At 43.9% G+C, this 19,673-nt stretch overlaps 1 protein-coding gene across 2 annotated transcripts in view; it reads right to left on the bottom strand.

Moving 5' to 3' along the window:
• The window catches only part of ARMH3 (armadillo like helical domain containing 3), a 772,183-nt gene that overhangs the window by 190,575 nt on the left and 561,935 nt on the right, over window positions 1-19,673 (bottom strand). For both annotated transcript variants that reach the window (XM_085606447.1, XM_085606449.1), the window contains 3 exons: window positions 15,669-15,751; window positions 470-596; window positions 293-368 (listed from right to left, as the gene is read on the bottom strand). In XM_085606447.1, coding sequence (XP_085462573.1) covers window positions 293-368; window positions 470-596; window positions 15,669-15,751 — 286 coding nt within the window. The remainder of the gene's footprint in view (window positions 1-292; window positions 369-469; window positions 597-15,668; window positions 15,752-19,673) is intronic.

The following is a 19,673-nucleotide window of genomic DNA, read 5'->3' as shown; positions in this document are numbered from 1 at the left end:
TATTCTTTTATGCTCACTACTTCCCCTGGCTCCTCCACTTTTGCTACTAAGTGTTAAACCTAAAAGTGCTGAGATTTGACAATATTTGAACACAAGAAAGTGCAGTGTGAAGCACATTTCCGATGCCTACAATTGATATTTTCTTGGTGAAGGACTGCTAAAACGTTTTTGACAAGTTAACACCATAAAGAGAAACAATAAAGCAACTGAAAACATTGAGAGATCACCTCAAGGCCCAGCATTTTCTGAAAACAACTCACACTGAAATTTAAGGTGTGAATATTCACCTTACCTTATATTAACAAGTGCATGGGTCACTTTGCTGGCTGGCTCCTTCCACTGGCCTGCATTCGTAGAAAGTCTTAAAACTGAATAAGAAGAATAAAAAGTGAAATTTTCCAACATTGAAAATATTCAGCCTTCATCAACACGATGATCAAATTCACATAGATGGACATTGTAAACTCACCCATTGAATAAAGGTTGTCAAAAATCTGATGCATTCGAATGATCTCATAATACAACTCATCATAACTACTGGGAGTTGGAAGAAAGGTATCCCCATATGTGATGAACATGTTAAATAAATTCACTACCTGGAAGGAAAAACAGATTAGCTCTTTATTTAGTGCCAGGTATTTATGCAAAATAATTTCTGGATTAACCAGCAAGGCAAACCACATTCCTTCAACTAAAAAGTAATATTAATTGTCAACAATATACTCCTGGAATACAAACAAGGTTATTCTTTGTATGTGTCAATCTGCAAGTCCTTAACAATTTACTATTAACCCAAGCTATATTCGGATTAGGAAACAAAGCACATCTTTCACTGTACAGAAGTGCGTATAACATGTCTTTTATGAAGGTGGCAGTCTTGTGTCAGCAGTGACACAGAACACAAAAAAATCATAAAAAATAAAAATAGAAATTACCTTATAGACCCAACACTCAATGCCAAAGTTAGCACAATACCTCCAAAACCATATTATGACCCCACCAATCTACTTCTAACAAATTCTCAGAATTAAATCCTACTTGAACAAGTTACTTACCTTTGATAACACCTTTTCTGGCAGAGACTATCTAAAAGCAGATTCCTCACACTGTGAATTTTCATAGGCACCATACAGGATCCAGAAACTTTTGTACCATTTCCCTTGAGCACCAGTAGGTGGCGCTGTGCAGCACTGAGTCCAATTCATTCCATCCATGATGTGATTTTGGGATCCCATATATGCGCCACCGCTACACGCTTATGCCAGTTTCTTTCTGTCTGCACTCTCGGACGCGGAGCCATAGGAATCAGACAGTGCACTGTGCAGATTTGTAGATTTGGCATCTTATTAAATGACTGTCCATTCCACAGGACAGGGAGGAGGGTGGGTCAGTGAGGGATCGGTGTTCAGACAGAGTCTCTACCAGAAAAGGAATTACTGAAGGTAAGCAACTTGTTCTTCCGATCAAGACTTCTAACCGCAGATTCCTCACAATTAAAAATAAATGCCAAGACAGTACACCTCTCCAGTGAGTCTCAGGAGATGCTTAGACGAGGCAGTCCTGCACGACATACTGGGGAAAGTGCCCCTCCCTTCAGACCTGGCTATCCAATCAGTAATGTTTTGTGAATGTGTGGAGGAACGCACACGTCGCGGACCGGCAACTGCCCATGACTGGCACACTGCGCCCAACGCAGTGGTAGTAGCCTCTGCTCTGGTAGAGAGAGTGTGCAAACCGTCTGGGGGCTGCTTCTTGGGTAGCCCACAGCAAATCTTAAAGCATACGACAAAACATCTTGAGATGGTTTCTTTTGCCCTGCTTTGCCTTTCTGAGTCCCAGAGAAACCAAAGGAAAGTTGGCCATACTGTCGGAAATCCCTGGTATGGTCAAGCTGAGCACCCTCTTAGGGTCAAGGTGGAGGAGCCGTTCCTCGTCCTTGGTGGGGTGGGGTGGAGCAGAGCATAGAAAGCCGGCAAGGTGATGGATCGCCCTATGTGGAAGGGTGTGCCTAATTTGGCAGGAATGCTGCTTTTGTCCAGAGGACTAATTTGTCCAGGAAAAATGATACGATGCATATGGGTTATCAAGGACAATGCCTGGAGTTCACTCTATCAATCCACACTATGGCGATGACAAATACGATCTTGATAGTCAATAGGCATAGAGGGCAATTGTGCATCAGTTTGAAGGCAGTGCAGATCAGTAGATGAGAATCAATTTAAGGTCCTACTATGGTATCACGAAATGAGTTGGCGGGAACATGTAGATCCGTCCCTTCAGAAAACGCATCACAACCAGTGACTTGAAGAGGGATCGTTGATATGGTAAATGTAGAAAGGCCGAAAGGTAACCCTTAACTGTTGCCGTAGGAAGGCTTTGCTTCGCGAAGGACAAACATAACAGCAGGTCATCCAATAACTGTGCATTCATGGGATGAATATTTTGGGAGAAACACTAAACAACAAACTTCTTTCTCCCAGAGTCCTGCATAGAAAGATTTTGTGGATGGATGTCTGGCGGCCAGGGACACCTTCGGGTTGAACATCAAAAACCATCAACTGTTGCTTTTCAATCTCTATGCATGGAGGTGTAGGTTGTGCGGACTCGCGGCCAAGATTCGACCCTGGTGCAACAGCAGATCCTCCCAGATGTTCAGCTGGATTGGAGGAGATTTGCTCATAGCCAGAAGTTCGGGGTATCACAGTCGTCCAGTCCAGAGCCACTAGGATGACTTGGGCCCAGTCTTTCTTGATCTTTTTCAATACTCTGGGCAGGAGAGATAGGGAAGGGAAGGAAAGGCATACAGGAGTCCGAACCACCACCCCCCATCCAGGCAGAAGGCATCTCCGAGGAAGAACTGGATTTGGGAACTCCACATGCAAAAACTTGGACACTGGGCATTTTCTCCGGTGGCCAAAAGATCGAGCCAACTTTCTCCCAATTGTTGGAACACACCCTGTGCCACTGCCATTCGTGATCTACTAGGTAATGTTGACTTAGCTCGTACGCCTTGGCATTTAAAGATCTTGCCTGGTGTTGGGTGTTCAGGAGCAGCTCTGAGCATTCAGCCACTCCCATAGATATAGAGTGTGTTGGCACAGGACCCTTGACTCCACACCACCCAGTCTGTTGGTGAGAACCTGTACCCGTTCCACCCTGATGGTCAGGAGGAACACTCGCAACACCAACAACTTGATATGGAAATGGGTCTCGACTGAAGACCAGAGTACTCTGGCCTCTACCTGTCCCACAACTGTTAGTTCTGGGTGGGGTAGGGAGAGGGATCTGCCGCCAGTCCAACTGTGGTCATGTCGCCACCACTGCAAGTCTTTCATAGTCCTCTCTGAAAACTCAACTGAATTTGAAAGTTTCCCTTGGTGCTGCGACTTCAGATCCCACTGCAGAGTCCACATGTGCTACTTGGCGTGGTCCACAAATAGGATGCAGGAATCCCGGAAGCCAAGAAATGCCAGAGCCACTTTCACTGAGACCCAGGTCAGAAGATGAAACATCAGGGTCATAGCCCAAATGTGCCTGGCTTGTTGGGGCACAGGGAAGGCTAGGAAAAGCACCTTATCCAGGCTGGCTTCGGTGAAAGAGTCAGGTGTGACTTCAGCACATTGATGGAAAAGTCCAATAATGTCAACCAATCAGCCATCATCTGGGGGTGGTTTACGACTGTTAGAGCTGAGCACACCTTCCACAAGCAGTCGTCGAGGTATGGGAAGACTGGTATTCCCAACCTCCACATATGAGCGACCATCAGGATCATCTTTGTGAACACTTGAGGTTCACTGCTAAGGCCAAAGGGGAGCATAGAGAACTGAAAGCGGTCTTGGCCTACCTGAAACCACAGATAACACCAATGGGAAAGCAGGACGGGAAGGTGGAAACCAACGTCCTGTAAATCAAATACCACTATCCAGTCTCCTCGGTCCAGGGCAGACAGAACTTGGGCTACGGTAACTATTTTGAACTTGGCCTTCTGAAGGAAAAAGTTCAGAGGGCGAAGACCTAGTACGGGGCAAAGGTGCCAGGTAATAATGGGAATAACAGCCAGTCCCGATCTTTGATGCCGGGGTTTGGGTAGATCATTGCCCCTGCGTGCCTGGACACTGGCAGCAAGATCCCCTATGTCTATCTTTGAAAGGACATAGGGCTGCTACTCTTAAGGCAAACTCTAGTTTTATCTTTTGTTAGTATACCCACTCAAGGCCTCAAAATTGTTGAGGAAACTGGTGCACCGGAGTGAGCACAAGAGAGCGTATTATTGCCTTGTTGTCCTTAAAATGGTCAAGGGCCGAATCTGCCTTGTCTTCAAAGAGACCGGTCCCAATAAAAGGGTATATCCATCAGTGGCTGCTGGACATCACTGCATCTGGGAGATGGGAGTGGAAGCCAGTGTCAGGAGAAGAATCCAGGTTACTGGCATCATGCAAGTTCAGAAATAAGCTTTCGTCCTAATAAACATGACAAGAAGCATTGGCGTTGATCTGGAGGCCGGGGGTGGCTGTGGGGCAAGTGGCACAGTCAGCATCAGTTGGCTGACCTGCCGGCAGTGGTCTGATGGGAGGCCATCTCGAATCCCTGAGGCCTAAAGACCCTCAGAGGCATCCAGTTGGGTACCGAAAATTCAGCCTATAGCCTCTATGAGCATCAGAATAGATTCCAGGGATTTTGCAGCTTTGTGGTATCTGGGGCATTGCACTATAAAGAGTGATAGGAGCGGCAGGACAAGGGAGAGCCGTCTTTGGACTTATCATTTTTTATTCTTTTTTAATTTACCTGACAACTACGATTTTGAGGATGACTGGTTCACAAGATTGGTCCTGAGGGCAGGAGCTCATCCGTGCTCTTGATGTTGATGGCGACTGGGCCTTCTTCAACTTCTGTTGATGTTCGGCAAGGTACAAATTGACTTTGCGGTCTTGGCTGGCCTTGGAATTCATCTTGGCGCACTTGTCACACAACCCTGCTTAGAGCTCAGGCACCAGAGACAGACCTTGTGTGGGCACATCACCAACATCTAGCTGTGGCAGTCCTTACATGGTTTAAATGCTGCAGTCATAGGAGGGTAAGTGGCCCTTGCACACTGGAATGTTTTGAGGGGAAAAACTGTAATTTCTGATAGTCTTAAGGTAGCAAGTTCCAGATCTGCGCTGAGAGTGCAGAAAGAAAGGAACCAATGTCAACATGTGGAGGTGGTGTAGATATAGTGCCTCTGACTTCACACCTGGGGCGGGACGGATACGACAGAAAGCCTCATAATGCCACCTACCGGCGCACAAACTAGTTGCTATGAAAATCTTCCAGATCCATTCTGGTGCAAGCGGAACTTCACAAAGGGAGGTTATCGATAGATTGGGAAGTGCTATGATTTTGAGAGTCCCCCTAAAGTCTCATTCAGGGAAGACTCAGAGCCTAATGCCTGCTCAACAGATTACTTATAGCTAAGCGGCCAGAGGTTCTTTGGACCAAATTCAGAGCCATAATAACATAGGGTGAAATACAGGCTCTTCCCTTAAACACCTCACAATCACTTCCAGAAGCAATAAAAGAGACATGTTGGGGACGTTTAATATCTTCAAAATAACAGATTTTGAACTTTCCCCATGCCCCTTAACTGTAAAAGCTGCACAATTCCACACTGCACAGTCATGAATATGATGTCTTTTCTCTCCTGGGTATTCCCCTGCCAAAGTCACATGTGTGTCAGAGAATCAATCAAAAGTGGGTAAGCGTGATTAAAAGAAAGTGCATTTCACTTATGTTATTATGTTCTTCAATGTTAAAATCAAGTATTGCGTAAATACATTTGCAGTATTTTAGCTAAGTGCAGACTGTGCTGTCCTGCACTATTTGTTACTGATTTCTGGTGCATTCGTAGAAGGTTGATAACTACATGTCTCATTTGTTGTTGTTGTTCAAAGGAACATGATCTTCCAGAATTAAAATAAGTGAAATGGCATCATGCCACTCTCTGTTAATTGTTTATTCAAAGAGTTTCTAGAACAGTGAAATAATGTTATAAAAGCCAAAACCAAAGAGAAAAGGGTTAGAGAGGAGACTTTAACAGCAGGCAACACTGGGACAGTCAGTGCAGAATCATATCACAGATTGTAATTGAAGGCTACTGGAGAGACACTTTGCATTCAACTCTCTGCTGGCTGAACTTATCACTGCATCTGGCTTTGAGAGACAAGAACAGCAGGCCTGGCTATCATAGTGAACATAAATCCTATTGTTCAAACTGGTATGCAGCCGTTGCTCACTTTGCCACTGGATTTAAGCTAGCCTGGCTGATGAGGGCTGTTAGCCCGAAACCTGTCCCAGGATGCTGGTTTCTGGTCCAGGGAAGACATGGCTTGGCAGTTTGGGCTGGACTGTTCCCATGAGGCACAGGGTCAAGACTGATTTGCATTTAGCTGTGTCTGAACTGGGGTGGCAAAGTGAGCTAAAGAATGATGATGGATTCAACCCAGATCTGTGCTTGGGGGTGAGTGTTTGGGAAGTTTCTGCACTCCGTCCATCATCTCCTTGTGTTCGTTTTTTTCGCCCTAGTTGGCAGGGTGTGACCAGATGTGGGTCCCTTGCTCACTTTGCCACTGGATTCAAGCTAGCCTGGCTGATTAGGGCTGTTAGCCCGAAACCGGTTCCAGGATGTTTGTTTCCGGTCCAGGGAAGACATGGCTTGGCAGTTCGGGCTGGACTGTTCCCATGAGGCACAGGGTCAAGACTGATTTGCATATAGCTGTGTCTGAACTGAGGTGGCAAGTGAGCTAAAGAATGATGATGGATTCAACCCAGATCTGTGACTGGGGGTGAGTGTTTGAAAAGTTTCAGCACTCCGTCCATCATCTCCTTGTGTTTGCGATGCTATCTATCTGACGGATGATGAATTATTGGATCATTTGACCGGAGTGAACAACATAATTTTGGGGTTCGCCTCTGAGGGCTACAAATTTAACTTTAAAAATCTAAACTTGCACACGTCAATGTCCTATTTTTGGGATATGAACTCTCAAGTGAAGGTAAAAGCATGGCAGCTAACTTTTTAGAAAAGTGTGCGCCCTCCAACCTCCAAAAACTCAGAAAAACTTACAATTCATTTTAAGATTCCTAAACTTTGGCAGAACATACATTTTGGATTACGCAGAAAGAGTAAAATCTTTCTACAATTTAATCAGACCTGATTTTTCAGTTCAACACTGGACCCAGGAACATACAGGAATAATACGTTCCCTACAAGCTGACATGATAGCTTCCAAACACTTACCCACATGTGTAAAAACGGCAAATTTGATGATCCACGTAATAGCGGGTAAGTTTAGGTAAACATACCCCATCTTCAATGAAGGCGAAACTGTACCAATTGCATACAAATCTCATTTGTATACAAACACTGAGATGCGTTTTACATCAAATGAAATTTTTTTAATAGCAGTACAGACTGCTGTAATGAGAGAAAGAGCACTGTCTCAGGGGAAACGAATATGTGACGTTACTCCAGTGCCAACCTTAGAGGCTGTTACAAAAGCTAGTGTTCCAAACGCTAAAGCATTACATCCACAATGGGCTAATTCTCTCACTGCAACAGTTGTAGACTACAAAACTGACTCTACATTGAAAACCCAATAATTTCTGCAGTATGAACAGGAATATCCTCTCCCAAATGAAATAATGCCTCTATATCAGAATGATCATTTACACTGACGGTTCTGTTCAGCCTGCCGTAGGAAGTAGACTGCAATACAGCGCAGCTTGTGCAATTCTAAAGAGACGTATGCGGGACGGTAAGTTTTGTCCTAGCAATACGCAGACACAGTCTCTAGGAGATTTCACGGCTCAACTAGCAGAACTAAAAGCCCTAGTACTGGCACTAAAAAATACGAATCAAGAATTCCCCACACTCATTGTGTGCAATTAGTTTTTCTGTGTCCAGTCATACAATGATTATCTTCACTACTGGGGCCAGAATGGGTTTAAAGATTCTAAAGGTTGCACAATAAAGCATAAACTGCTTTGGGAACAAGTGGCAGAGCTGAAAAAAGGATTGCCGCAGGCATACGTGATTCATACGCTGAGTCATCAATGTGTTGGCGTGCACGTTGAAGGGAATTCATTGGCTGATGAAGCCGCCAAGGCGACAGTGCGAACTGCTGCTGTTGCTGCAATCACTTGGTCTCGCACGAGAATAGATGGGCAGATAATGATAGCTGTCATAGCTTCGTGAAAAAACAGCACAGCCTTGCCAAAAGGTTTGCACTCTAGTACTCCTACAAGTTAGATGCACAAAATATACCGTATGCTCAAATACCAGGAGTGGGGATACAGTAATACTAAACATGAATCGCAGCTTAGGTTTAATACTAGCTGCACATGAGGGTCTGGGCTCAGCGCACGCTGTGACAGTTTCATTGCTGAAACAACGTTATTGGTGGCCAGGTCTTACTAAATAGACCAAGGCTCTTGTTCTTAAGTGCGACATCTGCCAGCAGATGAAGGGTTCCATCGTTGCACATCCACTCGCATGGGTCTATTTGGACCACTGCGGCCCTTTACAATATGACTGAGCTTACAAGTACATCTTGGTGGCAGTGGATTCATGCTCTAGATTCCTGTGATTTTGGCCTCAGTGCTCGGCTGATGCCCGACCTGTTATAAAAGATTTGCGAGTCTTCATAGGGGCATACGCAATTGGCTCATTACATTCTGACCGTGGCCCCGCGTTTAGCTCTTGGGCTTACAAGGAAGCCATGGGAAGTTTGGGTGTAGCATTGTGGTACTCCTCTCCGTATCATCCCGAGAGAAATTTGATTGTGGAAAGGAAAAACCTGGACTTAAAGCAATCCTCAACAGCAAGGGTATTAGGCTAGGGTGGCAATTGGGTCAATCACCTGTATGGGGTCCAGAGGGCACTTAATAACATGCCAAGAAGCTCCCTGGAAGGCTGTACTCCTTATGAGGTCCTGTTTGGGATGTGAATGTGGGTGCCCGACCTCGATAGTGGCAGCACAATGGATTTGACATCATTGATCGTTTGGCTGTTTTACAGGAACTCAATGAATTCAGGGCATTACAAAGCAATGTCCAAGTAAAACGCACTGCCACTGGGGAAGTCAAAGCTGTTCCGGCAAGACCTGCCTGGGTCCCAAAGATGAGGGAGGGACCTGGTCAGAGAAAAGATAGTGGACAAAAAAGAATTTGGGCTATCTTACAGAGCACTTGTACCTGTCCTGACTGTCGAAGGAACAAGAACAGTACTTCTTTCGCCAATTGCCGGCAAAAAAGAAAAGAGATTTGTCTCCATTTATCTGATCAAACCACACTATGTGGCCGATATTGAATAGCAGGCCACATGGGGTTCTGAGTAGCAGTCAATCTCCTCTCGCTACCATACAGGAAGTTCAGGCAGAAAGACTAATAACATTTGAAGATTCTATTCTACGAAGTAACGGAGTTGCCAACAATGGAATGGAACTCGTGCCTATTGAAAAAAATTCAAATGAAACATAGATCGCAATTCGGCCTAATACCAACATCAATGTGAATATACCTCAAAATGAGCCAACTGTCAGTTCTACTAAACCTGCTGAGCCACCAAAATAGATTGAACAGCATCTGGCTACTTCATCGATTTTCCTACCTTCTCTCTAGATCCAAGTGAACCTGAGTCACCGCCAGCTCTGGTTTCCCGCAAAGAAAAAATATATAATATCTACCTTTGGCTGAAAAAGACTTCCTTTGTTTCTCCCTGACTACAGATCTGGGTTGCAATTGGTCTACTGATAGGTGTAGTGACTGTCTTTTTTCTGCTTCTGAATGAATATTACCTCCCAGAACGCTCTGCAGTACCACATGTGAACATGGTCCTGAAACAACATACATCATCTCATCGTGAACGAAGAGACCTGTCCTTTGTGAACATTGCAGCAGTTCTGATTCCTGAGGAGATAGTTTGCGATAGGATTTCATATGATGTATTTGGTCCCACTGAACTTTTAAAAATACTGCATGTGTTTAAAGTTTCTTTGAATGATATCCTCACCTCCAGTACATTGTCTGACGATTGGGATTTAGAAAATATAAATAGTATGCTGCCTGATTTAGAACAATCTGCTGCATTCTCGAAAAATCAAATGTATGATGATACATCTGATTTTGACACCATGTATTGTTAACAACATTATGGTCATCAATTTTTGCACAAAACAAGTATCCCACGTAATGTTTTCACATACCACCAATGGGAACATTGCCCAACACCACCGAAAGGTAGTTCACAAACGTTTGCAAAAAATTTGCTTATTTTTCTGGGTTTAAAACATCAGATCCACGCTCATATTATAAGCTTGCACCTACACCTGCGAAGAAAAATATGCTCACCAACACAAAACAGATATGCTCTGCTTCTTTTATCTCCCAACTGTCTGAAAATTGTTTCAAATTATGTAAAGACACTATAGACATGAAATCAGTCTGGGGAACTAAAGAATGCCAGGTTCAGGGAACTGAGGCATTATTTAGAGCGTGCCTCATACCACAACAAATTATATTCCTGAAAGGCACTGTGCAACAAACTTCCTGTATTGGGTTAGCCAAGATTTAATGACTTGAACACACTTTGTATTCCTTCACATTTTGAGGAATGGCAAAATTATACAGAACATAGTGAGGGCACGCTAGATGACATCATGCATGAGGTTTCACATAATTCATCAGGCCCCAATTGGAAGGGATGGTTGGTTTTGCCTACAGACACGAATAGGTGTCAGTCAAGATTCGGGGATACCACTGAAGGGGGTAAGTATCCATAGGCCTGATCAACGCTATGTACAACAGGAACATTTGGGGGTGGTGACATCATAAAATGTTGGGAAGTTATGCCTAGATTGGCTATAGACCTCAACACTGTTCCAGCTCAAACAACACTTATCCTTACTTTCAGATGATATGGATCTAAGTAATTTTTTGTTAAGTCCCCAGAAACCACGTCGAAAACACTTCTTATATGCGGTTTACAACGAAGTATGGAAGATCTTTCAACAGGAGGCCGCTGAGAGATTACGTGAAATTGATAGGGCTAACCTAGAAAAGGTTTTGGCAGTGGTCGACAATGGCATGACCACACTAATTTACTGGGCAACATTGTGTCTTCTGCTATAGGTATTTTGGAACAGGATTTTTCCATTCTTCAACATGGGTAATCACAGCTATGATCAATTCTGTTACTAAGCTGCACGTTACCTTCATTGCGCTCCGGACACGTGCCCTGGCGATATATTAAACAGTACGTCTCTGTTCTCTGCTTATAATTTAACAAAAAGGCAGATCAACAGTACGTCTCTGTTCACTGCTTATAATTTAACAAAAAGTCAGACCACAATGGCACAAAGAAATGCAAAATATACAATGTTGCACATTGAAAAATTAGACCAACTAGCTATCACCGTGGCTGAATCACCTTCCACAGAATGGTTAATCCATGGCCATATCACATGCCCAGTGACAACATTTCAATTTCAATATTGCCTACAATACCACCAGGTAGGAAGGTATGAAGCGTTGGGTAGGGAGTACATCCATGATTTAGATGCAGAAATAGTGACACTGAAGTCTTTCTCAGCAGTTCAGACTGCGAGAATTCGTTAAGTGGATCATTAATTTGTCAGAATATTATGCTTCACGGAGCTTGCAACGCTTTGGTTGCAAACCTATCTTGTCACTTGAAAGGGTCCCCAGCTGCGTGATTCATCTGGTGCTCAAACTCCTCTCGAACGGGAGTTATTTGATGTTGAATGATCAAGGTTGCTGCGAGATGCTGCCGGGCATTGCATATCTGGTCACAGTAAAATCCAGGGTTACTTGTTGTATGCAAGTATTGTTTCCACTGACCCACATAGTCAGGGAGGCGCAGCTATGGCCTTCAGTGAACGTTTCCCTAATACGGTTTGATTCTCTGAGCAGACTGAAAGCCAAACTTTCAGAGAAAGAGGTGGCCTTAACCTAGGTCCGCAAGACTTTTGATCTATAGGTTGTAAGGTCTTCGGCTGAGATACAGGCCCTAGTCCGAACTAACTCCCTGCTTCATTTCGGGGAAATGGTACATCGTATCTTTAACATGTCTGATACGACCACATTTAAGACCATAGGTTCTGGGCTATTAAGAACCTTTCATATGGTTTTCGAAGTTATTCCATCTTTGATACAATCCGTATATGGAAGCATTTTTGGAGATCTTCCGCTGATCCTGCTACTTGTTGTGGGTATCCTGGTTTTAATTTTTCTGCTATGCAATGGACGTCCCAAATACCAAGGAGATGGAAAAAGCGCTCTTGGAGCGACGTTGCAGTGAATGCATGGTACTCCATCTGGGCACAACTCAGCTTCAGGAACTAAGTGAGCACTGGTTGCTGTCATTCAGATCAGCCTGGATAGACTGAGTTTTGTCTGTACTCCGCTGCTTATTCTGCGGACAAGAATGCGTGTTGGACTTCTGTCTAACACTTGCATCGGTTGCGTCTCCAGACATAGATGTACTGCTGGACCCGTTAAAGGTCCATGTAGTGCAGTGTCCTCTGCGTATTCCAATCCTAATTTCGGCATTCTTGGAGCCACCACGGGATGCTTCAGCTCCTGCTGGAATGGACACTGGCTCTACACCAAGCTTACAGACATTGAAAGCTTCCACAGCAACGGCTGTGGGAACCGGAGAAGATCACCTTTGCTCCATTGACCTGATCCAAGAGGTGTTACAGGGACCGTCATCTGCGAAGGCAGGCAACAGTGATGTTGCATCTCCAGCACAGGGAACATAAATATTTGGCTCTCCGTGTGCTGGGAACAATTTAGTCTTTATTGGAAAACAACTACAAATGGAATTCAAAAAATTAATTTTTGTTTTGTTTTCCCTCTTCTGCTCTCACTGAGCACTGTGGCTTTCAGCGTGCTCAGTTGGTCTAACAGTATATTGACTTTGAGAGGCCTCCCAGAGCTTTTTTTCTCTATACATCATTTAACACATACTATGTTTTTAGACTCCTATTTCAGCTATTTTTTTATGCTTTTAAAAAAAGGCATATTTTAGCATTTAGTAGTATGTCGTCCAGTCGGATGAGGAGTGGGTGTTATGAACCCCAATGTACCCCAATATAGGCCTAGGTTTTTACATGACCCTTCACCTACATCTATCCTACCATTGTTCTACATAACGGGTTTTTGCACTGACCTTTTACCTAGTTAGGTGCTACATGACTGTCCTGTGATTTTCCCCGAAAACTAGCCTCATGTATTATTCATGAGGATTTTCAGTATCACAGCATGATTACCATCTTCTGCATAATAACTCTGTATAAAGGTCACCTCTGTCGTCATCCTTGTATGACATGCCCTGAGGGTACCTTTAGGGTATATAAGCACTACATTGTAGAAGCCATCCTTCTTATACGATACCAAATGCTTGAAGTTTGTTCCTTAGTTAACACAGGAATTTCTGCACAAAATGGTTGTATGTTTCCATTTTGTCTTAAGTAAAACTGCTATTGTAACGCAAAGCTTGCACAAGAAGGATCCAAAAATAGAAAAGCTTAGCTACACATATTTCAGCATATTGTATTTTGAAATGTTTCTGATATGTGTTATGGAAAAGTACCAACATAATACATTGCATTACGGTGGAAAGTCCCCAAAGCTGCCTACTTAAGACACGTGGTCATCAACAGTGTATTTCGGACCATAGATGGTATGGTGCAGCTTAGGCAGTTGCTTAATTCTCAAATGACCCATGCTTAATTTGTGTTAGGTATATTATTATGCTGCATCCTTTGTGGTTTGGGCCTATAACAGTTGTCAGAAACGTCACATCATTGGACATTTAGTATCTATGCTGTCTTTCTCCGTGCCGCACGTACTTGCATTGTTTGTTAGTCTTCAATAAATTCTACTATCTTCTGTCCTGACAGAGAAGTGCATTTGTGGTATTATTTCTTATTCTACAACATCTTTGCTGGGCAAACTAGAGGAGAAAGACTTCCACACTGACACGAGACGCTGAGGACACTGCACACAGACACTCCAGCACGCATTGGTCTGACATCTCGAAACCAAGACTGAGTCCTTCGCTCTCCCACATCAGATAATGGGGTTGGCTCTATCCTAAGGGGATTCTTGGCTACACAACAACATATATGCTAGATATATCTAGTTAGGGTTTGCATCGTAGGAGTACGCATTATTACTCTTAGTTTATATATGCCTGCATATATTCATTGTTTTAGCATATGGTAGAATTCTACCTTTTCTTTACTCTATTAGTGCTCATAAATATATATATCTGTTTGTGTCTAATGGCTGTTGCAGCACACGTATTTTATACTAGAATGACATTGGTTCAATAAATACTTATTGAAACCGTCCCCACCGTTTATTCTGTGCATCTCTCTGAGACAAAGTGAGCAAGAGTGACTGAGCGAAAAGTACTGTACTGTTTCCATATCCCGAGGGGTCATGGTTGTCATGTTAGATAGTTTCCAGAAACTATTCACTCCCTGGTATGAGGGGCTCATAGTGGCACTGTTCGCTGCTAGCTGGTCTACAGACTAACATATCCTTCAGGGGTGTCTGGAATCAGTCTGGACAGCAATCCCTTAGTTTATGTTGTATAAAACATGTCCTATATAGATTTGTAAGAACTACACTTTTGATAAATACTGTTGCGGTTTTGTGTGTCATGATTGTGGCTACAATTCATATTGTATGTACCAGACTAGATGTCCAATTTTAAAATAAACTTTTAAAATCATTCCTTGTTTTCTAGTGTTCTTGAGTGTGTTTTAGCCCTTAATGACAGAGGGTTCCACTAGCTATACAAGTAAAGTGTCATGGGACTGATCGTTCCTCAAACACATCTCACATAAATATTACTTAATTGATTGTGGTGAGGTTGTAGTCCACCTGGTTTTCTGATTTGGGTTGCTACATTGACTGAGTCCTTAGTGCCAGAAGATCTAGAAAACCTAACTCTGTGATTCTACAATCTAAACAAGCATTAGAAATGCAATAGGTCTCGCATCTTTTTGAGTTAGAGCTATTGTAGCTCAACAGCTACCAGACAGAAATTGCCACTTTGCAGGTGCTGAACAGAGCATTGCTTGTGAAACAGCCTGAAAGCCTAAAACGATGTTGATAGCCTACAAAATAAAAAGGCAGATCAGAATGACCAGGAGGAACCAATGGGATGGCCAATGCAAGCAAACAATGAGTGAAATCGCCTGGGCGTGACCCAAGCACGCAAAGGCGGGAGAATCAGACCCAATGCGCCAATAAAAACTCTGAATTTCTAAATGGCACAACAACGAACAAATGGCAATTCATGGGCATGTAAAAAGCCGATAGAGGCGATAACAAGAGGTCTTGGAGACAGCGCATGCGCGCTGCTTAGGCTCGACCTATAAACATATTAGCACTGTATATGGAGACCCCTAACATCTTGTAATAATATAGAGCTGAACCAATAGCACACCACTCAACCCCCACATCTGGTGTTGAACGTCTAGTAGGTTGATATTTGATATCTCAATGTGACCTTGTTTTTTTACATTTTAGATAAATGAATGGTATAAATGCAGAAGGTGTTATAAAGCTTTTACCTCTCCTCTCATAATACTTACCATTAGAGCCAATGTAAAAATGTTGTGTTTTGCCAATAGCACCGTCTCATTGGACATAAGGAACTTCAACAAGTTGATCAAAGCTAAAATAAAAAATTGTTATATGTTTAGTAACAAGTAATATCACCTTGATATAGTACATAAAAGTATGTTTCTACATTTCAGGCCCATGCGATGTAATGGCTATCCACCTCGTTGTGAGGAAACTGAGGCTCTTCCGTTTCCTCACAACGACGTGCACCGCCCCTCAGACGAAGAAGAAACAAGGAGAGAGGAACCATGAGGAGATCGAGGTAAGGGGGAATGGACCTGGGGTGGGGGTAGTGTCGGGGGGGTCGTGCAGGGTAGTGTTTTAGGGTTTAGGGTAGTGTTGTGGTGTTTGTGTAGTGTGTAGTGTAGGGTAGTGTATTAGGGTTTAGGGTAGTGTCAGGGGATCGTGCAGGGTAGTGTTTTAGGGTTTAGGGTAGTGTTGTTTGTGTAGTGTGTAGGGTAGTGTTTTAGGGTAGTGTTGGGGGTTTGTGCAGGGTAGTGTTTTAGGGTAATGTTGTGGTGTTTGTGTAGTGTGTAGGGTAGTGTATTAGGGTTTAGGGTAGTGTCGGGGGGTCGTGCAGGGTAGTGTTTCAGTGTAGGGACAGGACTGGGGGTAAGGGGAGGGTCGTGCAGGGGGTAGTATTTTAGGGTTTAGGGTAGTGTCTGGTGTTGTGTAGGGTAGTGTTTGAGTGTAGAAGAGAAGTAACATTCTTAAAATAATTAAGAAATGTACAGTTTTAAATTAATAATCGAGTATTGATTTAAATTACATTGTTTTAAAATTATTTACCCACCCAAAACCCTTGTTTTCATGGCATCCCGTGCCAGTAGTTAAGTGTCTAATTTTCAATTTTTAACATATTTTAACATTTATTTTTCGTTGCAATAGCATGAGTTGCTCTACATACAAATTTCGTTGTATTTGATTTGTCGTAATAACTTGCGTGGTCATTTAATTTGCGTGGTAAAAAATTTGTTGTAATGGCATGCGGAGTGTTTGTTTGCAAGGTAACGTCGTATATTCCAGAAAATGTTGTAACACCCTGGCCTAGATCATTTCACTGGCCTGGATTTGTGATTTTAGGATGTTGATTTCAGTCCTTACCAAAGGAATGGTTCGAGCAGACACATGCCTGCCTAAACAACAAAAATACATCCGGTTGTTTGATGAGGGTCAGTTGCACCAAACAGGCAACTAGTCTTTATTGTGTCAGGTGTGATGTTCCTTCACCATTGTGAATGATGTAATGTTAGCCCAATTGCAGGTGACATAGCATAAAATGCACTTATGATACAGAGGATGTTCCAAACGCCATATTGATAAGTTGGTTTTATACACAACCAAGAGTGAGCATGTGAGCCAATATGACTAGTAACATCAGATTAAAAGGCTACATTTTCTATTCAAAACATATCCCAAATGTGTTTTGATTCAAAAATACTATTTCATTTTTGCACAGTATTACCAAAGGGATTATAGTACGGAGGGGCGGTATACGGAGGATGACAACAAAGCCCTGCTTCGCGATATTGTGCTTCCCACCCTGACTGATGAGAACCGTGATTACCTTGAGTCGGAACCCTCGACAGACGAAGTGGCTCAGGCGATAAGGGTGATCAAATCTGGGAAGGCATCGGGCCCCAATGGTATACCGATTGAGCTTTACAAGCTGCGACCAGATAAAATAGCTCCTCACGTTCGCTCAATGTTCATTGATAGTAGAGAGAAGGGGACACTTCCCATAGATCAGAGAATAGCCAGCCTTGTCGTAATACATAAAGAGGGGAAACCTAAAACCAGTTGCACATCGTATAGACCGATATCGCTATTAAATGCGGAACCCAAGATTCTAGCAAAAGTACTGGCTACGCGCCTTGTTAAAGTGATAGGCACATTGGTCTATCCGGATCAATCTGGCTTTATGCCGCACCGTAACACAGCCTTAAATCTGCGAAGGCTACATGGTGTGTTACGCAGAGCTAAAATCATCTTAGAGCCCGCAGTCCTGGTATCACTAGACGCCACCATGGCGTTTGACATGGTGGAGTGGCCGTATCTCTTTGCAGTGTTGGGCAAGATGGGATTTGGGCAACACTTTGTGAATTGGGTCCGACTGCTATACTCCAAGCCCCTGGCCCAGGTTGTTGTAAACAATCGTAAGTCGGCGACATTTGAACTTAGCCGTGGAACGCGTCAGGGATGCCCTTTATCGCTGCTACTTTTTGCCTTGGCATCGGAGCCCTTGGCAGCGTGGATTCACAGAGATCCAATGATTCGCGGTATGCGCTGGTCCCCGGAGTGGGAAGACAGGATTTTATTGTATGCAGATGACGTCCTGCTGTATTTCACTTCCCCGAAACCCTCTCTGATATGTGTATTAGATATCCTCGCAATCTTCGGCAGATACTCCGGGTTTACCATAAATTGGTCTAAATCCGTGATGTATGTGCTGCAGGGACAACCACCAGTTATTCCCAAAAAAGATTCAGGTAGTTTTGGATGGCTTTCGTTATCTCGGAATATTTATCACATTGGATCCGGCGCGTCGCTTTACCCGAAATTTAATATCACCAATCCAGAGATTAAAATGTGATGTTAGCCACTGGAAGTCTCTGCCTCTTTCTTTATTGGGCAAAGCAGTTCTATTTAAAATGATGGCCCTGCCCTAGTTTCTTTATGCCCTTCAAAACTCCATGGACCCAGTTCACAAATCATATTTTAAAGAGGTGGAAACCCTGCAACGATCTCTTTTATGGGATGGTAAGCCTCGGATTGCCCTAGCTAAACTCACCCTCAACTGGTATGATGGCGGTGTCAGTCTACCAGACATCAGGAAATATTATTGGGCAGCCCATCTGACCGCAATAAACCAAGGGATGTATGGTCGTCCAGATGATCCCGGCTACGCCATGGATCGATGGCTCCTCCCTGGTGGAGACTATCTCAGAGCACTATACTCTAAACCTCGGAAATACCCCCTCACGGGCCCGACTGCGCACTCATTCCACATATGGCATGAGGTCAACAAACACATGGGATGGCACCGTAGGCTCACATTGGCGGCGACTCTATGGCAATCCGAACGGCTGTGGAGCCTCTGGTGCACTAAAGGGTTTGACAAATGGGATTTAATTGGCATTTCCCAAGTCAAGGACCTCTGGGTCAAGGGCGAGGTTCTCTCCTTCGCCTCCCTTCAGCAGCAATTTTGTTTGGCAAACTCAGAGTACTATAAGTATTTGCAGGTCCGACATTCACTTCAGGCCCCCCTCCCGGAAGCATATCCCCTTGAAGACAGAATACTGGACGGTCATCTTCCCGAGAAGGTGATCTCTCTGATCTTCAAAAAATTAATAAATAACATGGACGACCCGCTCCAATCCCTTAGAGATAAATGGGTTGCTGATGGCCTAGAATTGGAAGACGAGGACTGGCAGGAGGCGGTCTCCTCCCCTAGGGAAGTTGCGATCCAGGCAAGGTTGCGCCTGGTGCAATTAAAAATCCTACATAGAACTTACATCACCTGGCCGGGTTTGGTCCGTATGGGTAAAACGGATTGTGGAGAGTGTAGACGTGGATGTGGGGAGATAGGCACGTTTATACACATTATATGGGAATGCGACTGCATACAGACGTACTGGCGTGCTTTACACTGCACTCTCCGGGAAGTGCTTAGAGTTGACTTGCAGCCTGAGGCACGTAGGTGCCTCCTAAACATCTGGGAGCCTACAGACCTAAACTTTTATATGAAGCAGTGGGTGACCCTGGCTCTTATGGTGGCTAAAAGGAATATAGCGCAAGCTTGGTGGGCTCATAAACCCCCAGAACTGGTTAAATGGAAGGAGGATTTAGATTGGTGCATGTTCCGGGAAAAATCTATGTTGCAAGGGGGTGCCCCGGGAAATGGAGCAAACTCTGGGGGCCATGGAATACCTATAGAGGCGATATTTGTGCCCCACCAATTTCTCAAACTGATG

Source organism: Triturus cristatus, chromosome 1_2, assembly GCF_964204655.1.
Source record: "Triturus cristatus chromosome 1_2, aTriCri1.1, whole genome shotgun sequence".
Taxonomy (NCBI): domain Eukaryota; kingdom Metazoa; phylum Chordata; class Amphibia; order Caudata; family Salamandridae; genus Triturus; species Triturus cristatus.
Note: the sequence above shows the minus strand (reverse complement) of the source record. Positions and strands in the feature narration are given on the sequence as shown.